The sequence below is a fragment of the Calidris pugnax genome, unplaced genomic scaffold (genome assembly GCF_001431845.1).
Source record: "Calidris pugnax isolate Ruff unplaced genomic scaffold, ASM143184v1 scaffold128, whole genome shotgun sequence".
Taxonomy (NCBI): Eukaryota; Metazoa; Chordata; class Aves; order Charadriiformes; family Scolopacidae; genus Calidris; species Calidris pugnax.
Window position 1 is genome coordinate 2626377 of NW_015090851.1, and position 21788 is coordinate 2648164.

General features: G+C 48.1%; 1 protein-coding gene across 1 annotated transcript; it reads right to left on the reverse strand.

Annotated features, from left to right (window-relative positions):
* Positions 1-1507: 1507 nt before the first annotated feature.
* On the reverse strand, positions 1508-6277 carry RAB7A (RAB7A, member RAS oncogene family). Its single transcript, XM_014943240.1, has 5 exons — positions 6171-6277; positions 4913-5039; positions 3701-3919; positions 3039-3167; positions 1508-2878 (listed from the first exon to the last, which is right to left on the reverse strand). The coding sequence occupies exons 1-5, from the start codon at positions 6221-6223 to the stop codon at positions 2783-2785; spliced, it is 624 nt and encodes a 207-aa protein (XP_014798726.1). The 5' UTR covers positions 6224-6277; the 3' UTR covers positions 1508-2782.
* Between the last annotated feature and the right edge of the window lie 15511 nt (positions 6278-21788).

Below are 21788 nucleotides of genomic sequence, written 5' to 3' on the forward strand. Positions count from 1 at the left end.
CGGGTCTCTCCCTCCTGCCCAGCCAGGACCTGGGCAAAGAGCAGAACCATCCCTGAACATCTCGGCCTCTCCCAGGGCCAGGATTCCTCTGAGTCACCCCTCACTGCACCTGCAGCTCATGGGGCAGAAGGGTCAGCACACAAGTAGAAGCCACGAGGCCTCGCTGATGCCAGGAATGGTTTTAAGCACCCTTGTACCGCAGGCCCAGCCAGCTCCTCCTGAGCACAGTGATGACGAGCCATTCTTGCAGGAACACCAGTCCCCATCTGCGGCACCATCAGCCCCAGTGTAACAGCAGGGCACTAATTCCCATGGCGTTCGCCTCCTGCGATGTTTCTTGAACATCTCTGTGTCTATACGATGGTCCCACCTGCAAAAACACTGGTTTGTAGGTGGTAAATAGAGCCCTCCCTTCCAGCATCCATAACATCCTGTGGCAAGGAGCTCCACAGCTGTCCCACCCCCTATGGAGCACTCCCCCTTGGCCTTGTGTCTCCGCCAGCTTATTTGATGAGATTAAACAGAAGTCTCTTCAGGGCTCATCCACAGCTCCACCACCCAAGGCCAGGCCAACAGGATGTAGGTGCAGAGTTACAACCCTCCCCTTTACCCAAAACCATCACTTTATAGTGATTGCTCCCCCCTCCCCCAGCTCAGCTTTCTCCACCCTGGAACAGTACCTACAGAAAACAAGGGCAGGTGCTTTAGAAGGAGGTGAGCAGAAGGCCTGAGTCTCTCAAAAAGGTGCAAACAGGAAAGCAGTCCCACCAGGACACATCGCTATTGCAGAGCAGTTATTTGAAAGTGATGTGGACAGCAAAAACCCAGTCAAGTGAGAGAAAAGTGTGATAGGACAAAGACATAAAATAGGATATAGAGCACAAAGACTGTTAGAAAGCTCTTGAAATAACTGGCCTCATTTCTCTATACTTCGTTTTCCATCTTCCTGGGGGCAGAGGAGTAGTGAGCTCAGCCTGGCTGAGTGCAAGCTGAGGGCTATGCCCAGCATCTTGAAGTTAAAGCCATAACCTTAACTAGGCTGGGCCAAGGAAAGGTCCTCCCACTCACTCTAGACCACCCTTGCTTCTCCTCCAGCCAAAGCATCCAACTGGTGGATGGGAAGGGCTGAGCCTGCTCTTCCCATCAACTCACCCCAGAAGGGGGTAGCAAGAGCTTGACCAGCTCTGACCTCCTCTCCACCCTTCCACAAGGGTTTTCATGTGCCCAGGAGGGGGCTGGAGGTCTGTGCTCAGATCCAGCACCTCTCCTGCTGCTGTGGGCAGCTCTGGGAACAGCAGAGGGGGAGCAGCCCTACTGCAGTCTGGGGTCAGCCAAGCCAACAGAGCCTGCTCAGCCCACTCTTGAAAATCCATCTGGAACCTTTATGGCAAGGAGAAAGCACAAACATCCTCCAATTAGCAGGCACTGGCTTGGCTAAAGTGGTGACTAGACAGAGAAAAGAGAGCGTGTTAGTGAAGGGAAAAAAAGAGAGTCAGAAACAGGAGTAAACAAGAAGGTTTGTTCTTGTTAAGTTTATTGGCATCATGTTTGTCTCTTTACATAAGAGCTCAGCCTACGTACTAGAATGTAGACCTCTGGAAAACAGGTAGAAGGGCTCCATTTAAGCAAGCTACAAACGCAAGAACAAATACCAGGAAGAAAGGAAGAGAGGAAAGGGACTAGATTGCCAAGATTTTTCCATACCAAAAATCCAGATTAGCAGTCAGTAAGAAGAAAGGGAAGATTCATAGTCCAGGTCATTCATCGAGAAACAGCTACCACAACCCAGGTGGGAGAGGAGCTCCTTCCACAGTACAAAGAGCCACCAGGACACCTCAGCTCTGGCTCCTCCTCACACTTGCTCCAGGATGTTAGGAGTTAAGCAGTAGGGGAGGTGAACAAATGAGGTCATTTCATAGCTGTATTTAATTTTTAAATCCAATAATCCAGTGTGCATATCAATGCTGTTATGCAAATCTGAGAATTTAGATACAAGGAAGCCAGACAGATTTTCCAGAAGATGAAGCCTTTTTGGCGTCAGAACAAGAAGGCTTACATAGTTCATCTCTACTGTACAGAATACTGCCTCTATCTGGACTCTGCGGTGCGAACGCGCTGCGGCTCACAAGTGTCCTCCTCACTTTCTACACAATCTGTGTTTCAGTACTCGAACATGTAATTCAGGAATTTTACACTAATTTATACATTTTTAATTGGTTGCATATATTAACATGTACTATAAGATTTTTCCTAAAGAAGCATTACATAATACATGGATACTGTAAAAAGATCTGATTAGTTAAAAGTAACAAGCATTAACAGAGATACATACAAAACTCAACCTAGTTGGACTGAGTGCTGAGCTTGCAATGAACTATGGGGTAATCAGCCTTTCCAGTTGCAGCCTTCACGGGGGAAAAAACACCAGACAGTTAAAAATGTATGTAACTTGTTACACAGATTATACCTGTAAACAGTTTCTCTCCATTGGACACCCGGAATTAAGATTCAGTTCCAAACATACATAAGAGTTTCCATTTTAAACTAAGAGAAAGGTCTGTTACCATGAAGTGTGATGTGGATGGTGCGGGGAGGTGAGCTCTGAAGTGCAGGGACTCACAGATGCTCATGGGAGAGATGGGTGGATTTTGGCAGCTGGAGATGGAAATTATCTTTTTTTTTTTTTAAATTTCATTTTAAACACAGAAGAGGGGCTGTGTGTTTGAAGGCCTAAGTGTGATATTCGTTTGTGAAGGACTGTGCTCAACCCCTCCCTCTCCCCTCAGCAGCTGCAGCTCTCCGCAGAGGCCTTCACTCGGTCATTCTTGTCTAGTTTGATGGGTTCGGGGAATTCATTGTAAAGCTCCACTTCGGTTTCCTGGGGGGAGAGAAGGCAGGAGTTAGCACCAGGCTCCACAGACCACTCCTAGCATGCCAGGAGCCATTCCCAGCTGGGAAGAGCTGCTGGAGAGCCCAAGGCTGCCCACGGGAGCCAAGCTGGGCAGGACCAGCACCAGCACCACCGCCCCCCTCCCTACCTGTTTAAGTGCATTTCGTGCAATCGTCTGGAAAGCTTGTTCCACATTAATGGCCTCCTTGGCACTGGTTTCAAAGTAGGGGATGTTGTTTTTACTGTAGCACCAGGCTTGCGCCCGTTTTGTGGTGACCTGGGTGGACAGAGAGCAGCATCATCACCTTCAGCCAGGCAGGCAGGGGGTTTTACTTCTAGGACAAGGTCAGAGACCCCTCGTATCCAACCTGAGCTGAGACAGCAGTTCTGACCTCATCAAAAACTACAGCCTTGATACAGAGCACAGGAGACTGCTGCCCACCACTGGGTACACTCAGCCCCAGTCTAAGGACTGGGGGTCCAAACCACAGGGCAGAGACTGCTCAGGCATCTCCAGAGCAGGGACCTGCTCACATAGGAGCTTCTCACCAGTTCTGGAGGAGAACCAGCTTCTCTCCTTGCATCTACTTGGGAAGCTGCTGCAATCCTTCCACCAGTGGGCAGGAGCATGCTGCGCTCAGGGGTTTGCCCTCCCCAGGCAGGAGAAACTCTTCTTCAGCAGCAGCACACAACAGCTGAGCCACACTGAGCACCTCCCACTCCTGTTTCTCAGATAACCCTCCCCTGTTCCTACAAGGTCTCCCACTCCAGCAATTTCCTAAGAGGAGGCCACCAAGTCCCAGTACTTACTTGTCTGTTTTCTAGGTCAATCTTGTTTCCCAGCACAACAAAAGGAAAGTTCTCAGGATCCCTTGGACTGGCCTGAATGAGGAATTCGTCCCTCCAGCTGTCTAGGGTTTTGAATGTGTTGGGGGCCGTGACATCAAACACCAGCACACAGCAGTCCGCTCCCCTGTAGAAGGCAACTCCCAGAGACTGAAATCGTTCCTGTCCTGCTGTATCCCATATCTGGAGCAAAAGACAAGGCAGATAAGCCAGCTCTACTCTGAGATAGTCAGTCCACAATTGGGGCATTCATTTCAACACTTCCCCACCAGGCATCTACAGCTCCCAGCTAGCTACAGAGGAGCACCTGAAGGCTTGGGAATTTCTGTAGGCACTAAGTATCAAGAGCCAGAAACACTCCAATAGTTATCCCTTTTTGTGTTCAGCCTCAGCAAGGGACATATCCAAGTTCTGCTTGATCACAACAAGGGTTTTTGGGTCAGCAGGTGACCTTCCTGCAGTGCTTGGGTGCATTTTGGTACCAGCACAGTCCAAATGCTCCTCTGATGGCTGACTGCAAGGCAGCAGAAGCCCTGTTGCAATCTCACATTGGAGATGAAAGCTTCAGACACTGGAGACACAAGCAGACCGGCAGGTTAACACTATACCCACAGGACTTGGGTCAGCAGGTGTCCTTCCTGCAGTGCTTGGGTGCATTTTGGTACCAGCACAGTCCAAATGCTCCTCTGATGGCTGACTGCAAGGCAGCAGAAGCCCTGTTGCAATCTCACATTGGAGATGAAAGCTTCAGACACTGGAGACACAAGCAGACCGGCAGGTTAACACTATACCCACAGGACTCGGGGCAGCACGAATAGCTGACCTCACTAAGGAGTCCTTTCCCAGCCCTCTCCAGCTCCTAAACACTTGGGAAACACACCTTTCTAACAAGATCTAGCTTACTGACAGTACCAGATGCTGGTTTTCAAACTGGGCCTGGCAAAGCTGCTTTTAAGCTAAGCCCAAACTGATCTTTGCCTTCCCTTGTTCAGCCCATACACAGATTTGTAGAGGAATCCAGCAGCACCTATGGCCAAGAGCAGGTCAGTGCAAACAATTCACACCTGGTACACCAACCCCTGCACTGCTCCGGGCCATGCTGGAGCAGATACTCCACACCAGCGTGGCCTAGGCAGCCAGGGACACCTTGCAGCAGGGAGCAGCATCACTCCTTACCTGCATTGTCACTAGCCTGTCATCCACCATGACCTCTTTTGTCAGAAAGTCTGCGCCTATCGTAGCCTTGTACTGGTTACTGAATTTCTTGTTCACATACTGGTTCATGAGCGATGTCTTTCCCACCCTGTACAGAAAGAAAAAAAAAAAAAAAAAAAAGACTAGGCAGGCTGTTCCTTCAATAGTGTTTTCTTCAACAGTAACCACCCTGATCAGAACATCCCAGCGCCCTTTGCCTTCCACCATAGCCTCCCAGGCTTTCAACCAGGGAAAAATGGACCCCACTTGTGCAAGAAGGGGCTTTTACAGCAATAGATGCTGAGGCAACATGCTGAGTAAGAGCATTAGCTACCTAAGGATACAAAGGATTACAATCTTGAGAAGCCTTGTAAGTAATCTGATTCTTGGTAAGGCATATGCATCACATTATGATCATGAAGGCAATTTTGGAAGAAGATGAAGTGCCCCAGAGAAACCTAGCAGAAGTAGTCATCTACAGCCTCTGCACAAAGAGGAGGCGGAAGAACAGACAATCTCAGCTGGCAACAGCTCATATACACATCTGTTAAGCACCCAGAGGTGGAGATCTTCCCCAGAGAACCAGTTTAGAGGCTCAGATGCCCTCTCTGTGTCTGAGAAACACTCCCTGATGAACAGCTCACTGGGCACAGTGGTATAAATAAGCCTTATGTCACGGGAGTCTGGTTACAGCCTGCACAGCAAGTACCTGTAAGAGCGGAGCTGACTCCTTGCTCAACAGCTCTGAGGAGCAAAGGCTTTCCCTCCAAGGGGCAGGCTCTGGCCAGATCAGACAAAAGCTCAGCAGATGGCTCAGTATGAACTAGGTCTCTGACAGAGGCAGAGTTTTAAGAAGTCACTTAAGATCACTTATAGCATGGTTTTGTGGTTTTTTTTGGGGTTTTTTTTGGTTTGGTTTTTTTTTTTTTTCAGTGAAATGCTCATTTCAATACATGTCCTCCTTGCAGAAAGGTGATCTTTCTGCTACCAGAGTGGTCTGCCCACCACATTTCCCCTGCTTAATATTGTGGCAGGACTTCAAGATATTAAACTGCAGGGACATATTCTGGACAGAAGGTGGTGAAGAGTTCTTATAGCTATAAGGTAACACAGTATCTGGGGCTGTAAAATCTCTCCTCCCGGCACTGCTGGTTTCTTGTAGCACATCCAGGCTCCCACTAGTCAAGAGCATTCCTCCATCCAGACAGCAGATTGGCAGCTTAAAGGCTCCTCCACTTACCCAGAGTCTCCAAGGATGATGACTTTCAGTAACACTTTCTTCCTAGAAGTCATCTTTTACACTAGAAAGGAAGAAGAAGAATCCCATCAGACACCATTAGCATGTCATTCCTCCCAGCAGAAAGCAGCAGGTTGGGAGTCAGAGAAACCTGACTCTCAGCAAGGAGCCCAGCACTCCTGAAACCAGACTCCTTTGGCTCAAGGCTACACTTGAGCACTAACCAGGTGTTTGCCATTACTGGTTTGCCATGGCCCAGCCTAGGAAACAGGCAATTTAATACCAACAGGTAGATGAGCCAAGCGCTTGCCCTTTGTGGTACCTTTGGACCCTACTTCCAGGCCATTTTGTGGGTGTACTAGTGTAGATCTTCTCCCTTAGCATTCTTATACATGCTACTAAGAGAGATGTAAGCAGAGATGCATCCAATAGCACACAAGCTTTTTTTATGCTTTTTCCCAGTAAAAAAATAAAAATAAAAAATGGGACTTCCTCCCCCTTTGAGGTTGAGCTTGAAGAAGCAATAGCTTTCTCCAGCTGTGCTCTGTGACAATGTTGCATCCCAAGGATACACTGTGGCTGAAGCAGTCACAACATAACCACACAGGCCAGCTGAAATACAAAGTAACTGCTACCAGACTCCACCGCTTTGCTGAGAGCACCCCCAGCTAACCCCTGCCACCTCACCTTCGGTGGAAGGACAAGCGAGGCTGCAGCAACAAACCTCGTAACATTGAGTCCACTACCCTGATGGACCATGAGTCGTTTGTTCAGTTGCATCCTGTGACGACTCCAGTCCACTTCATAGGCAGGGAGCTCTAACTGGACCACTAATGGTCCATCCAATTAGCAGGAGTGAGAGGTTGAGCTCCAGAGATCCATGCATTTACTTGCTCCCAGGTCTCCTTCAGATTAGTGAAGCAACGAGAAGGCCATCAGTTGCAGCAGGCCTGAACACACGCCTGGATGTGCTTTAGCACAGTAATAGCAAGACTTCATACTTGCCCTCAGTGGTTGAACATGCCTTTCCTACTGTGAGGCCCTTCTCCCCACCTCTGGGGAGGGTATGGAACAAACCATTCTGAGGTGTGCAGGCTTGATCAAGATCAGACCCTGGTTTGGCACTGACCTGGTCCACCACACAGTGACTGCCTGGCTTTCCCTGAGGAGCCCTGCAGGTTCTGTACGGCAAGGGGAGCCAGAAGATGGCTATAGCTGTGCTACTTCAAAGAGTCTTGACAACAGGTTTTCTGTATTAAGCCCTTATATGGGGACTTGGTTACCCTAAAATTCCCATCCTGCTACACTCCATTCATTGCACCACACAACGCCTACTCTTTGGGAGCTATTCCTGACTTTCACAGCTAAGGAGGCCTTCCCTTTTCAACAACATGGATACATGCATCTTCCAGCCTGAGCTGATGCAGATAACTGTGACCTGCTTCATCCCACTACTACTACAGGTAGCATGCTCCAAGCTGTAGGAGCCTCTTACTAGTTGCAGAGTCCAATTGCAAAAAAGTCTTAATCATCCCAAGCTTTGGGTGTTAAAAGACACGGAGTCTTTTAGACTTTGTCATCAGCGAGTGCTGCAGAAGCTGAGAAAGCCCTCCTGCGGCCACCACAGGTAGTGGTACACTTAGAGCTACACCCTCTTGGACTGCACCCGCCCCATGCATCTAGGGACACATCTAGATGGGAAACACTGTTGAGAAGATAACAGCCAGAGGCTGTTGAGTGATCAGCAGCAACAGGCCACCCACAGAGCTCATGCTATCCTTAGATGGGCGTTACAGATGCCAGAGAGCCCGCACAGGACAGTTTCTTCAAGTGTAAACACCTCTCCTTTCCAAGGCTGCCTGTGCCGGACTGTATTGCCCAATGTCAGTCCAGCTACACTGGCCAAGATACAGCCAGCTGAAAGTTGTCAACAACCCCAACATTTTAGTCTTGCTTCGGCTCTTGCCAAGATCCACACTCTACAACTTGTCTTCCCTATAGCCATGGGGAGAACAGACCATGGTAAGCTTCTTCAAACAGACTGCACCTCCTGTCTTTTCAAAGCACGTAGGACAAGTGACACTTGTGCTAGACAAGCCAGAGACTTCTGCAGCACAACCAGCCCAGATGGAGCAAGCAAGCAGAGCTTTGAAACAGCTCAAAGACAGCTGTGTATACTGAACTGTCCTGGAAAACATCTATGTAGGTTCAGGTCCAGTGTGAGAGTCACCCGTTTTCCTCAGGACAGAGGAAAACAACTCGCCCTGAACTGCCTGTGCCAGAAGCCAGCATGTACTGCTTCTATTTTCCTTAGTGTTTCCAGTATTGCTTGCCACCGGCTGCTGCAGCTCACTGCCTCCTGGTATTCAAAGCAGCTTTGGACAAGCTGGCATTAGCTCTCCTGCTCAGGGAGGGATTTACAGAGCCCTAAATTGCAACACTAAGTCACACTGGATGCTTAGCACCCAAGTTCAACATAGACCAAAGTCCCACTACGAAGGGAAGGGTAGCTGCTGTCAAGTGTCATCACCTTGGAAGCAGCTCAGCTGAGCAGCCACCTGCAGACATGGGAAGGAAGTCCGAGTCAGACCTGACAATGCCTTCTTGTCATAGCTGACGGGCTACCCCATCAGCAAGAAAGGCAATTACTGCCTCACGAACACCAGTCAGGTGAGACATCCCAGGTGACGCAACGGATATGAGCCATAGCACAGAAAGAGCTGCCTCAGCTTGGTATTTGGTTTGGGCCATGAGACAGTGAGGAGCTCCTGTCCTGCCAGGGCCCAGCAGTGGATGCTGCCCAGAGTTTCCCACCCCATTCTACTAGGATTGATCAATGCTGCTTTGAAGCCCAGTCAGTTGATAGGCCAAGTCCTCTTAACAGCCTTCTCTTTACAGGTATGAACAGACCAACAATTCAGAGTTACTCCTTGTCCAGTACAAGAAGAGACCTCGCCTTCAGAGAGGAAACCACATCTCCAGGTCTTGGAGGAAGTACCAGTGTCTGATCTCCTGGAGCCTTCCTGTAGAAGGAAACTCCTCCAAGTTTAAGTAGCATCAAATTGCTCTTCATAGCACCACCTTTGCCATTTCCTTTATCCTTACCACATTCTGTGTGGCTGAGCAGGACTCCAACAGCAGCTCCTGCTTAAAGCAGCTACTTCTGCTCAACAGAGGTCTGACTGGTCCTAGCAAGATCTTAAATCTAGATGGATTAAAGACATCCCTATTATCTTATCTGGGGTTTCTTATGAAGCAACCCAAAGGGTCAAACTACTCCAAGGAGGGGATACCATACCTTCTCCAATGTTTGCTTCCAGCCACAGTGTTTTTAACAAGTTGAGGTACTGGAAGTGAAAGACACCAGGTCCTCTAAGCAAAGCCTTACTACAGTCTCTGTAACACCATGCAAAGGATTTTGGTGACTTCAGCTCATGCTAGGTCAACAGCAAATACAACATCTTCATGGCAGAGGATGCCTCCACACATTGCAGTTCAAGTAAGCTCAGAAATACCTCCGTTGATCCTGGTTACAGCATGCCATTTGCTGTGTCAGTGGAACAAGGTGCAGCCAACCCTGGGCCAGGTTCAGTACTCAAAGACTTGCTTGCCTGAAGTCAGAGGCAGCTTATGATTATTCCTGTGTTAACACAGGCTGATTCTCACATTACGTGGCATTGAGTACGTTCATTACTGCTTTGTGGCCCACTAATGGTGCCCACATACATGCTCTAAGCTACATAGATCTCATTTCTGGTGAGTCTTGCTAGTACAAAACCAACTAAAGGAGACAAAGAAGAATATAAAGCTTTAGCTCACAGATGAAGCAGGTTTGAATACCTGAAGGAGCAGTTAGCTCACCTGAGGGGTTTCTCCAGTCACACCTGCAAGAAACACTGGATTACTGAGCTGAGATGTGGGCTGTGCAGGGTTTCCCCTGTGCTCTGCAAAGAGCAAGCTCAGCTTGAGTTGAGATCAAAACTGTGATAGTGCTGAGTCAGTGGTATCCAAGACTAAGACTATTTTGTACGACATATACAGCTTGTCTATGATATTTGGCATAATTACTCTAGAGCAGCATCCTGCAAGAGTCGCATAAGCCCTTAAGATGGCAGTGTGCAAGCTCACTCAGGGCTCACATCCAGCCCCAGGAAGTGTCTGTTCAGAAATGCTCCTTTCTCAGAGATACCATGAAGAAAAACCTGTTTGTTAAGATTTGATCTAAGACATCGGTTCTGTTTTACACTGTGTAAAATCTCTTGGAGCGAGGTCACCTGCATGACTGCTCAGAAAGCAGCCTACCAACACACCCAGCTAGCCCTGCTCAGGAGCCATCAGAAGCTTCCTGTCAATCAGGAGACCAGTCAGCATCATTCCTCCTGGCTAACTGGTGCCAAAGCAATGACACAGCTGTCTCCAATACAGGAGACAATTCCTTCCACTCAATTTTTAATGCCCATTCCTCTAAGCAAACAAGCCATCAACAGTATGTTGACCCTCATGAGATTAACCCTGCTATAGCATGCTCTTTCCCACAGTAGTGTTATCACCTTTGTAAGGTGATAACACAGGAGAATCCCTAACATCTGACCTGCAAGTGTTGCTGGCTTAGCTCGTCTGAAAGGAAGAGTCAAAAAACCGTCCCTATGAAGTTCCACAGCGCTACAGCTCCTCAGACACGAGAGCAAATAAAACCTATGCCAAACCTAATTAGGCTTCCCTTGTTGCTTCAGGGTACATTACAACTGTCCTTTCACTTGCTAGATGAAGACAGCTGCTTTAACTCAAAGCAGAAATGGGTGGTTAAGGATTCCTTAGAGATGTTCACATGCATCAAGTCACAATGCAGGCATTGGTTGGTACAAGCAAAGAACAGTAGGAGCTTGCATTGATGGCCCGCCAGATCTCTTAGATTAGCTATCCTTTAACTGAAGGAGCCCTTGTGATAGGAACACCATGTTAAGTTGCTCATGGATAGTTCTAGTACAAAAGTAGCTAGCCTTGGGGGTGGGAAATCTCACCTCCATGGAAGACAATAGCTCCCTAAGCAGCAGCAGCATACCCGTACCAGCTTTGAACCTGCTGGCAAGCTGCTGGAGCAGTCCTTACTGTTGCAGCTTTGCTATTGAACCGTTCAAGTAACAATCCTAACCAAGAACCAGAGCGTGCTTATGCAGAGGCTCGAAGAACTGGGGACACTTGACCAGGAGTTCCCTGCTCCTACATCTACCACCTTGCCATCCTCCACACGTTCCACTAAAAACCAGCTGAAGCAAGACTCTTGGACCACCCCTCTCACCTTGTATCCTTTGCCAGGGATATTTAACATTAGGCTGACAAGGCACAAGATGGTAGGAAAACAAGCATCAAGCAGAGCTAAACTCACCACAGCACTTAAAAATACCTGGTTCTGCTTCCCTGTCCCAGCAGGTAGCACCAGAGTAAGTAGGTGCTCCACATTAAGCCACATTTGAAGCTGAAGCACTGCAAATCTGTGCTGGGTGCTGTGGCTGCTAAGCAGAGCATTCACTTTTCCACTTTCATAGGACCTTTAGCAAAAACACCCAACCATAAGAGAGTCAATTTGGACACAGCAGTACTGCAATAGGGAATACCACACTGCAATGGGCTCAGCAGTGATCAGACTGAGCAGAAGACAGCCACGTTTGAACACTGAAAGAACCCCGATTCCGTGATTCTGTCCTGGAATACAGAAAAAGTGTCCTGAAATGCAACTAACTGTGCTTCCGACACAGAAACACCACCTCTGCTCACTGTTCTCTCACATGGGGGAGGCTGCAAAGCATTAAGACTCTGTACTACAGCAAAGAGCTATTTTTATCCACCCCCCCCCCCCCCCCCCCCAATGGTTCTGCATTTCTTCAAGGAAACTGAAGCTGGAAGAATGATTCAGGACCAGCTCAGATTGAACCAGTTCCTTCCCAGAAGTGGGAAGTTCCCTAGCATGTTTGGGACCTCAGAGGGTTATGTCTGCTTAGACCTTCAGCCACTGAAATGAGATGCTCTCTGGATGTTTATCCTGTTCTTACAGGATCAAGCACACCAACAGATTGGCACATATCACTTGCCCCATAGTCACGCTGTACCCTGCCATGATTTATCAAGCCAAGTTTAGCTGAGGCTTCGAGTAGACACATGAATTTGTTTCAGTTCAGCTACCCTGAAAATGCAAGGCCTCATCCTGAGGAAGGGCTGATATTCTGCAATTGTCCTTAGTTGACCAGGATCACAGTTCCTCCATGCAGAGTGCCCAGGGCTTCCAGGCACTCTATCTCCGGTTGCAGCAGGAGCTCAAGGTGGAGCTGAACAAGTTTTACCAATACAATTTAACAACAACAGCTTGGTTCCAACTACCTGCTCACACAGACCTCACTAACAAGGTACCTGCTAATGCTAAGCTACAAGCGACAGCCCGAGCAATTCAACACGAATGTCTACCTGAGACCAGTGGATATTAACCTTCAACATCTCTCACTGGCATTCTCCTAAGAGTGACAAACAGCCCATGAGCAGAGCAGAAGCCCTGTCCTTTCAGCTGGCAAAAAGCTGAGCAGTAGCCAGAGGACAATCATCAGGGGCTGTTACTTTCATACAAACATGGCTTATGAGGTGCTGAGCTGCCTTGAAGGAAGAAACTAGAAATAAGCCTACCTTTGATTTTTGACTGCTACTGCATATTTTCCTTACCAAACCTGAGTGCTCTACAAGTGGAACAAGTGCCTGGTAACATGCTTCTGTAGCAACCCTCCATGCAAGGATAAATTTTAACAGTAAGTTAAGTCTTGCATTGACAAAGGCTGCACAAGCAGGACAGTACCCTCTTCCACTCCCATGACAGGTCTAGTAGCAGTTCAGCTTCCCCAGCTGGCTCAAAGGTCCCATCTAGGAAAGTCTCACATTTAATGGGGCCACATGCTGGCTTCGCACCTAAAAAAGCCAATTAGGAGCATCTTGCCATTCAGGTTGACAACTTGCAAGAACTGCTCTCTGTAAATGGGCTGCTTTTTAGGGCAATGGGCTCCTACATTCCATACAGTCAAAGGTGCCTTAGACATGCTTTCGGGCCTCCCTGATACACCACAGAGCAGCAGTCAGTTAAAGCAAAGCCCACACCAAAGCAGCTGGCAAGATATTCCTGTGACAGCTTCACAGAAGCTGCTGCTGCTGTATCAGTAGCATCTCAAAACTGCTTTCCACCTCCTTCCTCCCCACACATTTACGTTGCAGTTCTAACCAACATATTCCCTCCTGCTGGTACCCAGCCAAGAGCTCAAGCACAGCTCATGGTTCCCTCCTATGGAGAGCAGATAGGCTGCCTGCTACTCACTGCAGCTTCACCAAGAGCAGGCTTCTGTCCAGTTGGTGCCTTTCCCAGCCAGCCCTGTGAGGCAGGAATTACCTCTGTTCAGGGAGCTGGGAGCCTCAGCTACAAATTAATTTTTGATACCTTGTGTAAAACATTCTATTGCAAGTTGTCAGGTGTAGGTATGCTGCCCAGTATCTCCCACCCCCACCTGAGAGTCCTAAGCCAAAAGCTTTCCCTTCTTGAAGAACAGCCGAGTGCTGAGATGCTTGCTAGCACGCTGACATGGCTCAGATCAAAATAGAATCTTAAAACATGTTTCAGTATCCCAGAGGAATTGGCTTTTTAGACTACAGCTGTCTGCAGTAAGTTTCCACCTCATTTTGAGGGTGGAGTTGCAGCCTCCAGTGCTGGAGGAGCTGCTCTAGGACCAAGTGGAGCTCAGGAACCAGCCAGCAGCAAGCTACAGCTCAGCCTCATGACATTGAGCTCAGTTCATTGACTACTTCAGTGCGAGCACCAAACTGGTGTGACATGGTGCTAACAGCCAACTGACTGGGTCTGTGAGCTGGCTACCTGATGATCTGATACCAGCCCCACACACACTCTGCAGCATCCTGTTCTTGGATAACATGCTCTTAAGACAGCTCAAGGCTGAAGGGAGAGAATGACGGAGCAACATGCATTTCCTTGGGGAAACATGTAGGAAACCCAGCTGGAAAGCAAAAGCTTTGGAGCAGTTGTGAGCAGAATAGGCTCTTAGTGTGATTGATCAAGGAAGCTCCAGAGCCAGTGCTGGGGAAGACATTCCTTTCAGTTGCAGTCCTACAGGATTTCAGGTAGTTCCCAGACATTCCCTCAGTCCCTAGCTGGAGGCTCCAGCACACATCCCTGCTGTGGGCAAGGGCTCAAAGAGCTCCTTGGAAGAGGATATGGCAATGGCCAGTTTGCCAGAGCATCAAGATGACAGAGGGAAGGCAAAGGCAATGCTACTGGTAGGAACCATGTCTGCAGTGGAATCACAGAACCTGCACATGAGAAGGGGTCTGCCCTGCCTGAGGTCTCAGCTCAGCTGCTGCTCCGTTAGGGCTGGGATTCGGAGAGCACTGCATTCCTGAGAGGCACTGATGCACATGATCAGTCAGGCTCAAAGCCCAAGCTCTCAAAGCCAAGTTCTCCAGTCCAAGCCTCACTGATTCACAGCCCTGTTACACCTCCCAGCATTTCTCCAGATCAGAGTTGTTATATGCCTGCACAATGTTTAAATACTAGATGTGGAACTGAACAAGTTCCTTGCTCTAAAGCTGCCATTATGAGTTGTGACTCTACCTTAGAGAAGTCCAAACTACACAGGACTAGCCCCCACCCCCACATCCTGGAAGGTATGAAGCTTAGAAACAGATCTCTATAGGTTTAGATATCACGGCAGCCACCTTATCTTGAGGAGATATCATGTTGATTTGATTACATGGTTTGAAAGTGGGAACAAAACAAGCACAGAAATGCATTTGCTTACAGTACCAAGGCAGATGTGTCTCAGCACGTTTAGTCAGACCACCACCAGTGTGCTTAGAAGCAGTGGGACAGATCTGCAGGTCATTTCTTTCTGTCTACAGGAACACAACTTTGCCTAGACTGCTGCTTCACCTAAGATTGCAGTGGCACACGTAGGCTCTTCCAGGCGATAAATACCCTGAGCCAAGGGGAGGGAGGGAAGGGAGTGCAGAAAGCATCCCCAGCAACACAGCCAGCTACGCTGGACAGCCATCCTGGATGGATCACTTTGCTCCTCAGCAACCTGAGGATGATCACCATCATCTCCCCATCAGGTAGCAGGTATTTGGAGACTACAGCTGTGCTGAGGACAGGAGCACAAGAAGGCCCTTTTAGAGTTAATGCCACACAGTACCTAGACCAAGACTCCCAGACAGAAAGCCAGGGCTGCTGAAGTGGTAGTCTTTGGGTTATAGGAAGACAGCTCTGTGAGAAAGCCATACCCAGAAGCTTCACTGAAAGCTGGATGTTTCCAGCCATGAAGTTTCTTTGTCCACCAGTTCCTCCAACAGCTGAAGGGCCCTTACACCACAGGGTATCTTTCTCCTAGGGATGGGCAGACACAGAGTCCTAACAGGCTGAACATCTTCAGCCACCCTTCTTTTGGAGGCTCAAGTTATGTTGCCATTCAAGAATTAGTATTGCTGTGCTCTTACCTTCCAGGAGGAAGCAGTTGCCCTGTAAATCCTACGGGATTTCAGGTAGTTCCCAGTTTATTTTCCCCAAGGATCAAGCTGTTACAAGAACAGGCATGCTTGCTTTAACACCCCTCCCCCTTTATCAGAGCAAGCTCAACTTCCCCTATTCTGCCCTGGGGGAGACAATCTCAGGATGTGGGAGGAGAGTTGAGCACATTGCTGGCTGCTGGGAGACACTAGGCAACAAGCCATGTGTCTTGACTAAGGGCCTTGCCTACGCAAAGCATTTCAGCTATACCAGTATAGCTTCCATGTTGCCATGCCTCTACCAGAATGGCCTCCTTGGTGGAGAGCTGCCAAATCAAGCAAGATAAATCTTGTACTAGTAACTGCAGCACAGCTATAGCGCCCATACAGCCTGGGTCATACAGTCGTGTCTGTCAGCCTTCTGGCACACAGCCACCCAACAGTTTCAGTAACCCCTACATGAATACCAATAGCTCAGCATGGTTCTTACAGCAGGCCATCCATTACTTTCTATAACTCAAACACAGTACCAGGGGCAGCTGGGTTTCAATCTTCATATCCAGAAGATACGGCAGATAAATTCAAAATACTGAAAGTTAGCCAGGCCACTAAGAAATAGTAAAGTTGTTAGACCTTTACCATATCTGACAGTGTTTTTCAAGTACTCAGATTAATTTCTAGTTTTGTCTACAGCTGCGTAAGGTTTCACACATTCCTGTCATGCTTTCGGTTTTAGAAACACAAATAGGAGGTTTTAGATAACCTTTGCAGTGGTAAGCAAAGCACAGATATTAGACCTTGTCAGAGGTAAACAAGCCTTGTTTATCTGCTCCTGGCTGCTAGCTTCCACCAGTCCCTAGAGGCTGGGCAGGAAACAAGTGAGTGAAGGGAGACTTTGACCAAGGTTCAGGCCTTCAAATGAAACGATGGCACTGCCAGACCCTGTAGCTTACACCTGAGATTCAGATCTGAGAGTGAACACTGTTTCTCCTTCAGTATCAGGAGCTTGATAGAAGAGGTAGGACATATACTGATGGGAGACCATACCATCAGACAAGTAGACATGGAGAAGTACGAGACCAACACTAATGGCAAAAAAACCCCACCTTATTCCTGTACATCTATTCCAGGAGGTCCTTTTCTCAGTAATGAGTCTTTGAAAGAAGAGGCTTCCTCTAGGGACAGGTTGCAGTCCAAGAACTAAACCTTGATCTACAAGCAGAACTCCTGATCCTACACACACTCAATACCTCTTTCCATGCTAATGCAGTCTGCAGAGCAGGAAGGACAAGTATTTCAGTACCAGTCCCAGAATGGGAGTGTAACAGGTAGCTTGCCATGACAGCTGAGTCAGTGCCTAACAAGGAATTCCTACAGAGGAGACTGTTTCAGACTCATACTTCATACCCTCATACCTCTTGCACAGTTCCTGCATCAATACTTAAGCAGCTCAGCTATTCTCTTGATGAAGCTTCACAAAAGACTCAAAAAAAACCCTCACTGAAGTGACTTACGTGGTGAGATTAAGAGAGCAGTGCTGGTATACTGCATCTTCTAGTTAGGGGCAGATAGGGAGGAGATCAGGCCTAGGCATGCCTCAGTTAACAACCATCTCACTGCTCAGGCTTGGGACAGTTACCACTGTGCCAGTCTGGACCTCAGACATCATTATCCATGTCTGGGAGGTGAGAGGAAGAGAGCTACAGAGCCAAGTGACTCAGCCCACTTGAGAGACAAGCACCAAGCAGGTTACTTTCAAGAGGATGCTGCTTCCCAGCTGGAGAGAGATCAAGGGTTCAGCACAGACTCATTAGATAAACTAGTAGCTCCAGCAACCAAGGTCCAAGTACTCCAGACAGGCAGCCTCTGAGGGTAGCTCCAGCTGCCTGCTTTTGCTTCTGTCCACCACCTCACTAGTCCAGCTTATCTGCCAAGTGACCAGAGTTAGAGTATGCAGTGATACAAGGCAGATGCCAGAAAAACACTGTTTTCTTAACTGATGATATAAAAATCTGCTCAATTTCATTTAGGAACTTCTGCTTGAAACTCAGGCAAATACAGTTAGACACAATTAGTCAGCTTTAACTGGCATTTTAAGTACTTATGGAGACACAAGAGCAAATCACTCAACAGATCAAGGGCCTTTAAGTTATACAAATAGGAATCTGTGCCACAAGTTCACACTTTGATCCCATCTCAAAGGCAGTGCAGCTCTCCTGAAGTTTCACTGCCCTGTGAAAACAGCCACGGCCTCAGGAAAAGGTTCCCTGGCAAGAGCAGTCAAGGCTATTTGAGATCAGCTGCAAATCAACACGCTCCAGTGGCCTTGGCAAGCCTGCTTCCCTCCTCGTTACTGACCATGAGTTAGCAACAGCAGTGTTGACACAGCTTCCCCCATGGACGGAGAGCTCATTGCTGGCACCGGAGAGGAGGAGCAGTCTCTCTCACAGGAACAGCGCTAACAGCAACAATGACATCACCACGGCAGATCTCCACCGAGCAGAAAATGCAGCAGCACACCGGGTTCGACGCTGCATCCCCGCGAACAGAGCACAAAAAGCAACAAGCATGCTAGAAGCCAGCAAGCAAGCACGTGACAGAGGGGTATCCCTTCACTGCCGGCTATTTCTGAGCAGCGGAGTCACTGACCTTGGGCACTCATTTGGAAGTTTTATTCAAGGTGCATTTACAAGGAAATACGATCTTCAACAGAACAGCTAACCGCAGAACTGAAAAAGGTATATTAACTATTGTCATTCAATTAATTATCCATGCCTAATGGGAGTTTTGAGATGCACAGCCCGTGTTTGGATTGTCACTTCACAAAAGTGACCCTTTTATCCTCACAGTCTAATGTCACAACTTAACCATGTCTGAAGGCAGACTTATGCAGCAACTACAAGAGATCATTTTAGGAAGCTGCAGGGGGAAGCTAACTGAACTCCAACTCATCAGGCAATTAAACTGCAATTATCAAAACAATGCTGTGCAATGATGAAGTACTTCAGCATCTGAAGGATGCAGGATTGCTGTCAGACAAGCAGCACGCAGCGTGCTAGTGTCCAGCTAAGTTCAGCATTTAGGTAAGGTCTTACCTGGATTCCCTTCCACCAAGGCAACACACTTTAAATTACTTTACAGTTCTGCAAGGGAATCTTAGGTCCATCAGACCCTAGTAACAAGGGCTGAAGAGCAGTTCAGGTCACATTTGAGAAGGCCAGAAGACATTAGGGAACACTGGCAGCATGCAAGGTGAGGGTTCTCTGCTTGTTTATCAAATCCTCAGTTTATTTCAGTTACTGAAGAAGTTGCTATGTTATACAGGTTGCCCAGGGAAGCTGTGGATGCCCCATCCCTGGAAGCATTCAAGGCCAGGCTGGATGGGGCTTTGAGCAACCTGGTCTAGTGGAGGTGTCCCTGCCCATGGCACGGGGGTTGGAACTTGATGATCTTTAAGGTCCCTTCCAACTCTAACCATTCTATGATTCTGTGGTTCTATGATTATAACAGCAGAGACAGCTACCAGTAAGTATGAGCCCACACATCTACCAGTTTTAGAGACTGCAAACATCCAACTGCCCTATTCCATAGCCCTTACTCCTAAACCCGGACTTGCCAGACCCCTATCTCACAATGCAGCATTTAAAAATGCACCCTAATGAAGCACAAGCAATTTTGTTTACAGCCAAATGTTTAGTTCTGCATAAACTGGTCTCATTTTCACAGAGAAGTCAGACCAAAATCCCATATATGTTAGAGACAAAGCTATTTATAGTTTTGCACAGATGGTTTGATTGTAATTGTCATGTTTCCTCAAGGACAAGCTTTGCCAGAGATTTGCTCCAACAGGTAATTCACATGACCTTCCAACACAAGAGTCTTAAAATGGAAGCTTTAAGAAGGTGCTGCAGAAATTGAATCTGGTAGCCCTCTTGCCTACAGACATTCATTTTGGGTAGTAAACCAAGCAAGGCGGTATCTTCCCTAGGTGATTTCAGAGGAAAGCCTATAGTAGAGCTTGTTCATTTTCCACTTTCAGTTAAGGATTCGTCAATGTTGTATTGTGTCTGTGCTTCTCAGCATAGTTTGCTTCACTGGTTTTGGTAGGAGGGCAAGGATGCCTCTGGTGTAGTCTCTGCAATTCTCTGTATTTAAATTCTTAACTTGGCACCTTTGCCTTTTAAGTTACAACTCTTAGCATGCCATGTTGAACTACCAGTAGAGTATTTGAGAACATGGACCTCTGCATGACAGGGAAGAGGAAAGTTTTACATAGCTACTTCCTTCCATCTTATCAGTTATATTTCTCACTGCAGGCTAGAAGAGCAAGAAACTGCTACTGGATTTTAAAAGATTTCCTTATTGAGGGTTCCGATCAACCCCATCTTAGAGTTTTTCTAAACCAGAAGTAGAGCATTAACATAATAGCAAAAGAAAAAAAAAGGGGGGGCAGCACTTGAAAGTAACAGTATTAGAGCTGCTTTGGATTCTGAGGACTCAGGCCAGGCATGGTGGGCCTACTCATTAGTTCATGGAGGGCAAGTCATGTGTTCAGTCAGCTGTTGGAAGTCACAAGGGGGAGGGGGGAAAAAAAAAAAGACAAGTATACTTGTTCTTCCTGAATAAGTACAGCAACGAAGCCCTGATTATTTAACAAGGAATATTCAAATGACTCCACCCACTTTAACCTCAAATACAGCTACTGAGAGAGCAGGGTACGTTGGCTCCAGCAGCTTGGCTCTACTGGAAGCACAGCAAGGCTGCTGCTTCTGTCACACGCTACTGGTACCACCGCAGCCTGTGAACATGGTATAGCCACAAGTAAGCCTTTAAAATACAGCCAGCCAAGCACTGCGGCACAGCTGGTTACGTACCATTCCCCCAAGATGAGAATTCTCGACTTCTCCCAGCCCCAATTCCCATACCAGAACACAGAGTGCTAGGCACAGGCCAGAGCTGGCCAGCCAGTCGCAAGAACTGGAAGCTCTAAAGCTTCCCTATTGGCAACTGTCAGACAAAGAACAGCTTGCTTACAGTTGGGAGGACTTTGTTCTGTCATGTGTCCTCAGTTTATGTATAAAAAAAACCCTCATACATACAAATCACAACAGCTCTGCTTATCAGCAAACATTTTTAGTTTTCAGGGAGATAGTACTGAGAATTCCAGCTTTGACTCAAAGGGTTTGGAGTTACTGGGCAAGACATACTCATTTTGATGTCGAGGTTACCTATCTTATTTCAGGCTAAGGAAGCTTTTTTAAGCTGTTTTACTACTAAAATAATCCCTCTACTTACAGGGAAGACAGTTCAGTTGTACTAAGGGAAGCAATTAGTTATTTCCATATTTATTAATCTATATATACCTGGAGACTAATAACATACCTATCATTTAATTTACCTTATTCTACACTCACAGCTAGAAGTACTTCTAACATCCACTCTAATACTTCTTAGAACTGACTCAGGCTTTACACACACAGAGAGTTACTTTCGCAATAACTGCCAGTCTCTTCAGCCGCCTGTTTTGTCACATTAATTGCTCCCAGGGCAGCCTGCTCATCTTAAAAGCCATATCCACCGACCACCCAGAGCAGCGTTTCACCACCCCAAGCCAGCGCCCGGGCCACCTTCAGCCACCAGCTGCCCCAAAGCCTCTTCAGGCTTTGAGAAGAAGCTGCAGGAGCACCACATGTCACAGACAATACGCTCTCCTCCCCGGGAGGTACCGCTTCGGGCCTCTGCAAACCCCTCCGGAGCGGAGGCTCCCACAAAGGCCTCAAAAAACACGCATCTCAGGAAAGGCCTGCGCGCCCCCCTCCAACTCCCGCAGCGCTACGCGGAGGGGCCCTCTCCCGGGGAGACCCCCACGGCCCGGCTCTATTGTTCCGGGGACAGCGACGGGCCGGGCCCGGCACGGCGGCGCGGAGCTCGGCATAGGAGGACAGACAAACACGGCCATGGGAAGGCAGACAAACACCGCCCTTCCCCGGCGGGCCAGGCCCCGGTGGCGGAGCCCGCCCGGAGAGCACGAAAGCGGCGCCTCCCCCACCCCTGCGGAGGGAGCCCCGGCAGCCCCCC